Raw genomic sequence first — 10,898 nt, forward strand, 5'->3', positions numbered from 1 at the left:
CAGAGCCACCGTTAACATGTTTATAATATTTTCATCTGAGAACTTTCTCAGTGTCCATATTATACCTGCAGTTTCATATCTAGAGTTTTCCACTCACTTTGTATCAAGAGTGGGAAAAAGAGATTAGGGAAGTGGGAGAGCAGCCTTTGGGGTTATACAAACTGCGTGAATTCCAGCTCCACGTTTTACCAGGCTTGTAACCCCGAGCCTCAGCTTCTCAGACTGTAGAATGGGGATGGCCACCCACAGCAAGGAGAGGTCAGAGCCCCGCCCCTGATGCCAAGCCCCACCCCCGGAGGGGAGGAGTCACTCGGGAGCCCTGCGGCTGGGGAGACCTCATGCCCCAGCCATCTCTGCAGGTTCCACTGTTCCCAGCTGCCACTAGACCTATCAGAAACTGGGGGGTGGAGAGCTTAGACAGTGAGGAGCAAAGACATCCACGGCCCTCTGGCCCTACTGCTCACTGTGTGTCCTCCAGCAAGTCACCAAGCCTCCCTGAACCTCAGCTGTAGAATGAGTAGATTGTACTCCAGTGGCATTTCCTAAGCAGTGTTACTAGGTCTAAGAAAGTAAGATTCTGTGGTCAAATGCTGGACAAGCACAGTTAAATGTGTTTCTTTGATGCAGGACTTTTCAGAACCTTTGATGTGCTAATATGTGGTTAGAAACCCCAGAGGAGAATGCAGTATGTGGAACTAAAGGGAATAGTGTGTGGTTGGGGTAAGGGGTTGATCCCAGGGTTCTCTGCAGCCTTCATTCCTTCTACACCCCTGCCCATTTTTCATGCCCCAGCCCGACTCCACAGCTCAAAGCTCCCTGTTCATACCACACTTCTCATCTCCCTCCTTGGCTCAAGCTGATCAGTTCCCTCCTCCCGGCCTTCCCTCTTCCCCTGGCTAATTCCTAGACAAGACTCAGCTCCAGCAGTGCCTCCTCCAGGAAGCCCTCACTGACCTCCAGGCTAATCAAAGTGCTCCCACAGCCGCAGAGCTACCTCTGTCAAAGCTCACAACACACAACCCAGTACCAGGCTGTTCCCAGGGCAGGCTGCCACCGCCCTGGGAGTCCCACCCAGACAGAGCCAGCTCTGCTTCCTCGCTGCGACCTCATGCCCAGCCTTGCAATGGCACCCACGTTCTGGGGCTGCCTCTGAGGGACAAAGGCAGCTATGCCTGGTAAGGGGAGACGGGAGCCTCAGTGGTCTCAGGTAGACTCGTAAGGGCCATGCCTGGGTACTGGCCTGAGGCCCAGGCTGATGGTCTGTCCCCTGCAGTGTCTGACGGACACACATACAGCCGCTCGAGCCGCAGGATGCGCTATGCCTGCAGCGCCACGGAGGACTGGCCCCCACCCTTGGACGTCAGCTCTGACGGGGACATGGATGCCACGGTGCTCCGGGAGCTGTACCCAGACTCTCCTCCCGGGTAAGGAGGCCACGTGGGCAAAGTGGCATGAGAGGGCGGGGCCCTGGACACGAGGACACCCCTACCATGGAAAACGGTGGTACCTCTCCACATGGGATAAATGCAGGAAAGATCTGCATGGTGGCCGTGGCCATCTCCTCACCCCTCCTGACCAAGCAGGTCCCCTGAGGCAGTCTGTGACTCAGCAGATGCCACCAGGGAGTGCTAGAAAAGGAAGAGACAAGCTCAGCTCCTTCAGGCCATGAGCAGGCCTGCCAGGAATGGCCCTGCAGTTTCAGGGGTTCCACGGCAGCTGTCCTGAGCCCCCTGGGGGTCTGTTCCTCCGGGTGTCTCCCTGGGAGGTTGGGCCAATGTGCTGTTAGGTTATTTCAGGGCCCATGGGATCAACTCCCCGCTAAGGAAAAAATTCATTTTGCTTCTGTAAGTAACACCAAGGACCAGGGTGGCAAAGAGGATACGAACACACATGCTGGCATCTCATGGCCCCGGGTTGACTCACCCTGGAAATCCTCTCTTGTGTGATCGTAAGCGAGTTATTTAATCTCTCTGTGCCTGCTTCTCCATTGCTAAAATGGCCATAGTAATAACACCTGCCCCAGAGGACAGTTATGCAAATGACATGGAATCGTGCAGGTGAAACGCTCGGCAGCGCACCCGGCACGTGGCACCCGACACAGGCTGGCCCTGCCTACCACCGTCATTATCACTGCCCCAAGGCCGGGCGCGGTGGCTCACGCCTGTAATCCTAGCACTCTGGGAGGCCGAGGTGGGCGGATCGTTTGAGCTCAGGAGTTCGAGACCAGCCTGAGCAAGAGCGAGACCCCACCTCTAAAAATAGAAAGAAATTATATGGACAGCTAAAAATATATATAGAAAAAATTAGCCGGGCATGGTGGTGCATGTCTGTAGTCCCAGCTACTCGGGAGGCTGAGGCAGTAGGATTGCTTGAGCTCAGGAGTTTGAGGTTGCTGTGAGCTAGGCTGACGCCACGGCACTCACTCTAGCCTGGGCAACAGAGTGAGACTCTGTCTCAAAAAAAAAAAAAAAAACAACAAACAAACAAACAAAAAAAATCACTGCCCCAAGGTCATGGGTGGCAAGGTACCAGTGCCGAGAGGATGAGAGGACATGACCCGGGAGGACAGGCTGACACGGGAAACCTGCCTGTGTGCGGAGGGGCCGGCTGGGCCCCCGAGGCCCTGGGAAGGGCACTGTCGTCGGCCCTGCCCGGGGCAGTGGGGGCATCTTTGCTCTGCATCATGGTTCAGAGGGACCCATCAACTCTTTCCTAAACCTGGAAGGGCAGCTTTGGAGTGACTTAAGGCCAATGGGTGTCTGGCAGCCTGAGGTCACTCCTGCCACCCCCACCCACACACAGGGCCCAGCAGGGGACAGGATCCACAGCCAAGGCAGCTTGTCCCTGCAGACAGGCCCCCAGCCCTTAGGGAGACACCCCCACACCCAGCCCTAAGGCGCAGGCTCCGTAGGGCACTGAGAGAGCCTCTTATCCCGCAGCTACGAGGAGTGCACGGGGCCAGGGGCCACTCAGCTGTACGTCCCCACGGACGCGCCACCGCCCTACTCGCTGACGGACTCCTGCTCCACGCTGGGTGGCACCCTGGACTCGGGCAACGGCGATGGCCCCAGCCAACACCAGCAGGAGCAGAGGACCCCAGGCCACAGTGGCGTCCGCACCATCTCCATGGACACCCTGCCCCCTTACGAGGCCGTGTGTGGGCCGGGCCCCCCATCGGGCCTGCTGCCACTGCCGGGACCAGGACCAGGGCCGAGGGGCTCCCAGGACTCACCCACCCCAACCCGGGCCCCCGCCTCTGGCCCAGAGAGGATCATGTGAGTGGCCCGGCCGGCCAGGGTCTGCAGGTCCTGCCAGGCTTAGCCACATCCTACAGGCACAAACACACACACACACACATGAGACTTGTATACACAGAGACATATACACTGACATACCCCATGTGCACACACAGAGCTAGACATGCCTCACCTGTGTGTAGACGTGTGCACACACAGGCCCACCGCACCCACACAAGACCCACCTGCGGCTTCCCACCTCTTCCTCCCAGCCCGTTGGTTGTGCCTCTGTGGACAGTGCTGGGGGAAGACGAGCGAAACAAGAACGGGGCTCTCTCTGCCCTCTCCCCGGGCCTGTTTGTCCTGCCCTCACCCGGCAGTCTGTGCCCAAATTCTCGTTCTGCCTCCAGAAACTACTCGACCATCCAGGTCAGCTGCCTGCCCCAAGCCCGACCCCAGGGCTGGCTTGTCCTCCTGGGAGGTGGGACAGGCCCCAGTGAGAGGCCACTGTGTGCTGTGCCTATCTCTCAATTCAAGGGCAGAAGAGCCACAACATCACCACCCTGCCACTTACAGGGTTGGGGACACAGGTCTGGGGGCTCAGGTACAACCTGGAGGCCCTCACAGCCCACCAGGCCCCCTCCCTAACCCAGCACCCTCAGTCTGGTGGTGCTAGTGGGGTTATCTCAGAAGCTGCAGGGGAGGAACAGGGCCCTGGCAGGTGGGTGGCTGTGGTCATGGGTTACAGCTGTTCCCTTGTCAGTCCAACCACTGCCCAGGACGGAGGGTCCGCAAGGAAGATGAGGCCATTGCCCTTCTCCAGGTGCCTCACCGCAATGCTGCCTGGACACCGCACCAAGGCAGAGAAGTGGCCCCTTGCTCAGCCTCTGCCCAGCCGACCACTGTGGCTTGAGCTCGAATGCACGGAGCCGGACCCCAGGGCTGGTGCTGTCCTCCTGGGTGGCAGCTTAGCTGGAAATGGTGAGTCGACGTGTTCTGGCCTTGCCCCTCCAGGGTGTCCGCAGAGACAAAATAAAGGGGATGTGAGCCCCATAGATACCACCACACCACCACGAGAGGACCAGTGGTTGTGTCTCGGTCTCACTGCCAGCGTCCCACCACAGAAGAGGCTTGGTGGGGTCAGCCTGGTTGTGGAAAGGCTCAGATCTTGGCCCAGGAGCCCCAACAATTTCCAGCAAAGACCATGCAGGTAACGGAGGTGATTCCTGAAGACCCAGCCTGCCCAGGGTGGCAGCCACGGATCAGTGAGGAGTGTCCCTGCCAGCATCGCCAGCAGCCATCACCCTGTCCTTAAACGATAGCACCCCATCCACCCTCTTCCCCCCATCTCAATTCCTCCAACAAAGGGCTAAGACAATTCAGTAATCCCTTTCTTAAACAGAGGGGTGGCAAGGATGAATTTTATTTTCTGTAGAAATAGCATTTCTTCTGGTACGGAGCTGGAGGGAAGCCACCCAGAGGTTCTGTAGCATCCTGTGTGCTGTGTCCTGGAGCCCCAGACACCTGGGGGAGGGACCGTGTTTACAAGCAGTTCTGCACAGTTACGCCTTTGTGGTGTACTGTTTTCTAGGCAAAAAATATCTGTCCATTGTACTGTATAGCCTTTTAAATGCACTCCAGGGATGAGACTCTTTTAAAAAACTGCATCCTGCTTCTGCAATTTCTAGAGCGTGCTGGGGGAGGGGGGGAATAAAAAGATAAAATTCCCCTACCTACTCATCAGTGTTTGAGGGATGGAGCTGAACAGCTTTTCTTGTTCCTGGACGGGCACTGAATAAGCAACAATGTATCTTTTCTGTGTTCAAAATAAATGTCATATCAATAAAAATGTAGCAAGAAGTAGCACTTTTAAGAAGTACCTGGGGGTTCGCACCTTCTGCGACTTGTAAGGAAACGTCAAAATGCGACAAAGGGAAAATAAACCTGTAGCTAGCAAGCCCTGCCCTTTACTGCTCAAGATCAGGCATCGCTGAAGCCTTGTCATTTTGTCATTTTCCTGTTGATATGGATATTTGGGTAGTCAGTGCCTTACAGGAGGGTTTTTTTTTTTTTTTTTTTTATCTCACTGAAACATGGCATCATTTCTGAGACTTGGCTGGTGTAAATGTCGCTAGGATGAGCCATCAACCTCAGGAGCTGACTCTAGGAACATCAGGGACTACACGTTTTACTTGAACAGCCGTTGGCTTCCAGCACCCTGAGGGTTTGTACTACCAGGAAAGAGAGGAAACTGTACTGAAGCTGACAAGAGTGGTTTTCTCCTGCTCTGCACAAATTTTCTTCTTCCTTTCTGTGTCCTCCGTAAGACCGTGGCTTTGGCTGTCCATGTCTTGGCAGAGCCTGGTTCCCTGTCTCTGTCTCGCCCTCCCACTAGAACCCACGCAGAGTCCGCTGGCATAGCTCTCGACTCCCAAGTGCTCTGAAAGTGGGGTGTGGCCCTGAAGGAGGGAGCAAGCGGAGGGGAAGGTGACTGTGAGGCAGGGAAGCACTGGCTCCTCCTTCCCTATCCCAGCGGGGTCCCCACCCCCACTCCGAGCCCACACTGCCACCTGCCGGCTCCCTGGTGCCACTGTTCAAAGCCAATGAGTCAGTTCCAATGAGGAACCCCCACTTCTCCCACTTTGAAACCGACTGCCCACGGACACCCATAGTTGTAGACAAAACTTGTCATGTTCCTGGGCTTGCCTTCCAACCTTGGGATGTTCCATGAGGTTAAACCCATTCGAGCATCCCATTTTTAGGACGAGCTCCTGTCCCCCAGCATCTCCCTCTGGACACATCCTGATGCCTGTGCCCCCCTCTCTGTATGCAAAACAATCACTCCTTTGTTCTTATAAACACCACCAGGCATGGCTTGGGTGCCACCTCTGTGCCCTGGGGCCCCCCCTCCTCCCAGAAAGGAATATAGAAACCTTCTCAGCCATAGTGTCAACCTGTTGCTGACCCCGACCTGAACCACCCGCCATTGTCACCTGCTCCAACAGCAAAGACTCAGAATCCCACAGGCTCGTGGAACTGTTGGGCTCTTGGCTCTTCCTGTCTCCGCCATCCATGACGTGCCCTGTGCTGTGGTACGTCCACTCACGGTGCCACATGCAAGGTCCTTTGCACATTCCCACAAGGAGACTGGCCTCTTCTCTGTGCTGGGGCCTGAGGGGTAGGAGCTGAGACCACCCCGGGTACCTGGGCTCAGGAGTGAAGCCACATCACTGCATCACTGGGATATTGGGGACCAGGGACAAAGGGTTGGATAGGGAGGTGACCCAGGAGCCCCAGAGGGAATGGGGCAGGGACATAAGGAAGGGCAGGGAGCCAGTGAGGATGTCACCCAGCAGATCACCACTGTGGGCCACTGACCTCAGGCAGGGGCAGCGTAGAACGAGCCTGGAAGTCAACGCACCTGCGGGGTGAGGGAGACGGACCGTGTCTACACCCGCTCTCAGCGATCTCTGCTGGGAGGCTGCCCCTTGTGCAGGCCAAGCAGGCTCCTCTGAGCAAAGAAAATCTTCAGGCAGGGGAGTCGCAGACGCTGGCAGATGAAGCCACTGCAATGGCCAGCATGGCTGCCACTGGGTCAGCATCCACGGGTGTGGCGAGAGATCCAGGGTCTCCAGACAGGGCACCAACAGCAGCTGCCACACGTGAGCAGCAGGCGTCAACCCAAAGGGGGAGGAAGGAGGGTCGATACAGAGGATGGAACATCCGCTGTCACACCCGCCAAGCCCACACACACACAGGGGTCCCTCACACGAAGTTCCTCCAGACACCCCTGGACACACACTCATCCGTGTGTGTCCCATCTCCTGTGGGTTTGTGCACAGTTGCTCAGACAGTGTTGACGCACACACTGGTGCCCCTTCACTTAGAACTCACACACATGCACACCTGGTGTTGCACGGGGGCGGGCGGGGGGAGAGCAGCAGAGAGAAGAGGAGTCAGAAACAGCCTCCAGCTGGGCCCGCGGGTTGGTGACTCCCTGGGCGCCACCTTGAATCTGAGCTGGCTCTTTGCAAAGGTGGCCTGGGGTGGGGGTAGGGGAGGGGGACCTCTGCCTGTGGCCAGCTGCAGGGAGCCAGCCCAGCTCCACACTCTGTGACCTAGGGGTGTGCGAGGCTCTCCCAAGGAGTACACCCACCCACAGTTTGGTTATTACGTGGTTTTATTCCTGAGGCTCCAGTCCGGCACTGACTTCTCCCTGAGGGCCATGTCACATTGGGCTCCTCCTCCTCCTCCTCCTCCTCCCAGCCCTGCCCTTCCTGGGCTGTCCCCAGGGGTCTGAGTCATTCCTCCCAGACTGGGGACTCAGGGTCATGCCCAAGCTGGTTGCTCGCCAGCACGGAGCCCGTGGGGGGGGGTGGGGGTGATGGAGCAGACAACTGGCAAGACGTCCGGCTCAATTCTGAGGGAAACAGGTTTGTTCCTCCCTGTGTGTCACACACAGACCTGACAACAGTAAGTCCTGAGTTCCAGACCTGGGACTCTCGGCCCAGGTAGCACCCCGACCCCTGCTCTCCCTATGACCTCTGAGCTCAGCCTCAAGTCTTCTGGCTGGAATCTGGGAGCCGCTGTGAGTGAAGGCTGGTCGCTGGGAACCGGAGGTCTAGCTTCTCTGCTTCCGTCGTCAGCTCACCGGTGACCTTGAGCCAGACTCTTTCCTTCTCAGGGCCTCAGGACGCCAACGCTCCATCAGCCTCCCCAGGCCACAGCTGCCCCTGCAGATCTCCAGTGCCCCACCTCCCTGTCCCACCCACATTGTCCCCAAGGACAATCACACTGACGCAGAGAAAGCAGGTTCTCACTAAGCCCATCACTCCCTGGAGGGACCAGGAAGTGTGAATAATGCAATTAACACCAAGTGCAATGTTTCAGGAGGCTGCCGGGGCCAATGGGGAGACGGCATCGAGGGGGTGGTCCTAGGCACCACCACGCCCAGCCCCAGCGTTCTCACTGCCACGGGCTCGGCCACCCTGGGAGAGGTGGGGGTGGCAGGCAGCTCACAGGTATGCTGGGGACTAAGATGTCCCAAATGAATCAAGTAGTTAACAAGTAACCAAAAGCAACAGAAGAATCACATGGGGAGGGGGGACACGCTGGACACCCTGGCTCCCCAAGGACATTTTCCTGAGCAGCCTGAAGGGAAACTAACTCCCTGGCCCTTCCCCAGGTGAGGTGGTCACCCCCTCAGGTAGCAGCAGCGAGTGGCCCCTGGTCCCCCATGCAGCTCCTGAGAGCAGAGGGGTCCCCATCCTCAGCCAGCTCTGCCCGACACCAGGCCCCCAATCTCCAGGGAATCCTTAGACCAGAAGCCGGAAGCACAGCCGGCCCCGCCGGCCCTGGCGCAGACGCCTCTCCTCCAAGCACCTCCCCTGAGCTCCGTGAGCTCCCCTACCTCCTCGGCCCCCCACCTCCAGCAGGCCATCCTGGAAGCTTCTCAGTCCTGGGGTTGAGGAGAAAGGACAACTAGAGCCCCTGGTGGGTGTTAACTAAAAAAATTAACGAGGTTTATACTTTAGAGAAAGGAGAGCTTTATTTCTCATAAAGGGTTGCAGCCTGTGGGGGGGCCATTCCAACAGGCTGGAAAGTAGAGCCCTGTCTGTGTCTTTTTTTTTTTTTTTTTTAATAATTTTTTTTTTTTTGAGACAGAGTCTCACTCTGTTGCCCAGGCTAGAGTGAGTGCCGTGGCATCAGCCTAGCTCACAGCAACCTCAAACTCCTGGGCTCAAGCGATCCTCCTGTCTCAGCCTCCCGAGTAGCTGGGACTACAGGCATGCACCACCATACCCGGCTAATTTTTTCTATATATATTTTTAGCTGTCCATATAATTTCTTTCTATTTTTAGTAGAGATGGGGTCTCGCTCTTGCTCAGGCTGGTCTCGAACTCCTGAGCTCAAACGATCCGCCCACCTCGGTCTCCCAGAGTGCTAGGATTACAGGCGTGAGCCACCGCGCCCGGCCCTGTCTGTGTCTTTTTCTCACTTTTCTATTGGATTTTTGACCCTTTGTCCTTCATTTTTAAAAATTCTTTATGGGTATTTAGGGACATTAGCCTTTTGTCTATAATATATGTTGGGAATATTTTCTCCCAGTTTGTTGATTACCTTTTAACTTTGTTTGTGGTGGTTTTTATCATGCAAATCTTTAAAAGGTCAGTCAAGATTAATCTGTTCAAGCAGGCATCTGTGCCACTCCGATGGAAGGTGCCAGTTCCTGCGGTTACCAAGCCCACTAGCCGCACCACGGCCTATTTTCCCAGGCACATCGGCTGAACTTAACATGTATTGGGCATTTGCTGCATACCAGGCCCTGATCCGAGCTCCTTCCAAATGCCAGGTCAGTCTTCCTCACAGCCACACTGGGAGGTTGTGACAGATAAGATAACCAGCACTCACTGGAGGTTGAATCATACGTCAAGCCTCTTTGAACTCCTGGATGTCCGATTCTGGAAAGCACAAATCTCGAGAGGTGGTTCCCAAAAGGTGGTCCCTGGACCAGCCTCTCCAGCATCGCTGGAAAGTTGTTAGAAAACAAATGCCCAGGCCCACGGCCGCCCTGCTGAGTTAGAAACTGTGAGAATGGGCCCCAGCAATCTCGGTTTCCAAAAGCCCTCCCTGCGATCCGGGTGAGCTAAAGTCCGAGAACCACTGAGCTGGAGAATCCCAAAGGGCACAGAAGCTGGAGGCACGGGCAGCTGCACATCAGCTGAAAACAGTGATTCCCGGCTTGAGTTCCAGAAATAACAGAGCTTCTGCGAGTATCAGTGGTAGCGCCCAGATAAGGAGTTCCACTGGCAAGTCAGTGTGAGAGCCCCTGGCTTACACAAAGTTTAAAAGGCATTCTTATCGCAGGACTTCCTGAGTTTTAGCTAGGCTGTTGTACCTTGGGCATCTCAGAGAGAGTTCACAGGTAGTTTCCCAAACTTCCTAGACCAAGGAACCCTCTTTTCTCAGAATACCTATTAACCATCTCCCAGGACACCTGCCGGAGCCCAGTCTGGTACGCACTACTCTTGAAGAAAAACCCAAGAAATACAGAAATTCAAGAAGACAGCTCCTGTGGAGAGCAGCAAATGTCAATACCAACTCCGGATTCCACGAGATAGACTTTCTCTTGGCTTCTGTTTAATGACAGCTTTTGCCAGGTTCACCCTGTTATGTAAACTAGAGGAATACAAAACTCACTCCAGCCTTAGGGGAGCTGCGGGGTTGGGGTTATTAGGAAAATAAAGGCTGTGCCAGTGACCCTGGGGCCTTCGGTGAGCAATCCTGCCCCAAGCCCACGGGAGCCAGGCCATGTATTACTGTTACTATATTCTGAACAATGGAGGACTGACATTTCCAAGTTTGTCAATTATTTTACTAACTGTTCAAGGCAGAGGGGCCAAGGGGATGGGTGGTCTGCACTCCACAAACAGGTAAACATCTGAAGTGTGCTCCCGGACCCCAGCCCAGGACTTTAGGGAAACAGAGCTGGCCCACAGTCATCAGATCTTAGAAACATCTTTTACCTACCCTGCGTTTTAAGTATCACCACCCTTCCCCAGATCTAACGGTGGGACTCTGCGGGGGTCCGCAGGAAGATTTTTCTGACTCATGTGTTCCCCAGGTTCGGGGTGGGGGGACACTTGTTATCTAGGTAAAGGG

The 10,898-nt window shown here is 55.7% G+C and overlaps 1 protein-coding gene across 1 annotated transcript; it reads left to right on the plus strand.

The window, feature by feature from the left end:
* The first annotated feature begins 1,311 nt into the window (after positions 1–1,311).
* BEAN1 (brain expressed associated with NEDD4 1) lies at positions 1,312–3,279 on the plus strand. Its single transcript, XM_069456608.1, has 2 exons — positions 1,312–1,424; positions 2,940–3,279. The coding sequence occupies exons 1-2, from the start codon at positions 1,312–1,314 to the stop codon at positions 3,277–3,279; spliced, it is 453 nt and encodes a 150-aa protein (XP_069312709.1).
* Positions 3,280–10,898: the final 7,619 nt, after the last annotated feature.

This window comes from Eulemur rufifrons, chromosome 23 (genome assembly GCF_041146395.1).
Source record: "Eulemur rufifrons isolate Redbay chromosome 23, OSU_ERuf_1, whole genome shotgun sequence".
NCBI lineage: Eukaryota > Metazoa > Chordata > Mammalia > Primates > Lemuridae > Eulemur > Eulemur rufifrons.

What these genes read in the sequence shown, in the direction of transcription:
- BEAN1 (XM_069456608.1), top strand. Translation starts at nt 1,312, where the DNA reads ATGCGCTATGCCTGCAGCGCCACGGAGGACTGGCCCCCACCCTTGGAC. An exon ending in TACCCAGACTCTCCTCCCGG is followed by an intron (nt 1,425 to 2,939) that starts GTAAGGAGGCCA and finishes CTTATCCCGCAG; the next exon opens with CTACGAGGAGTGCACGGGGC.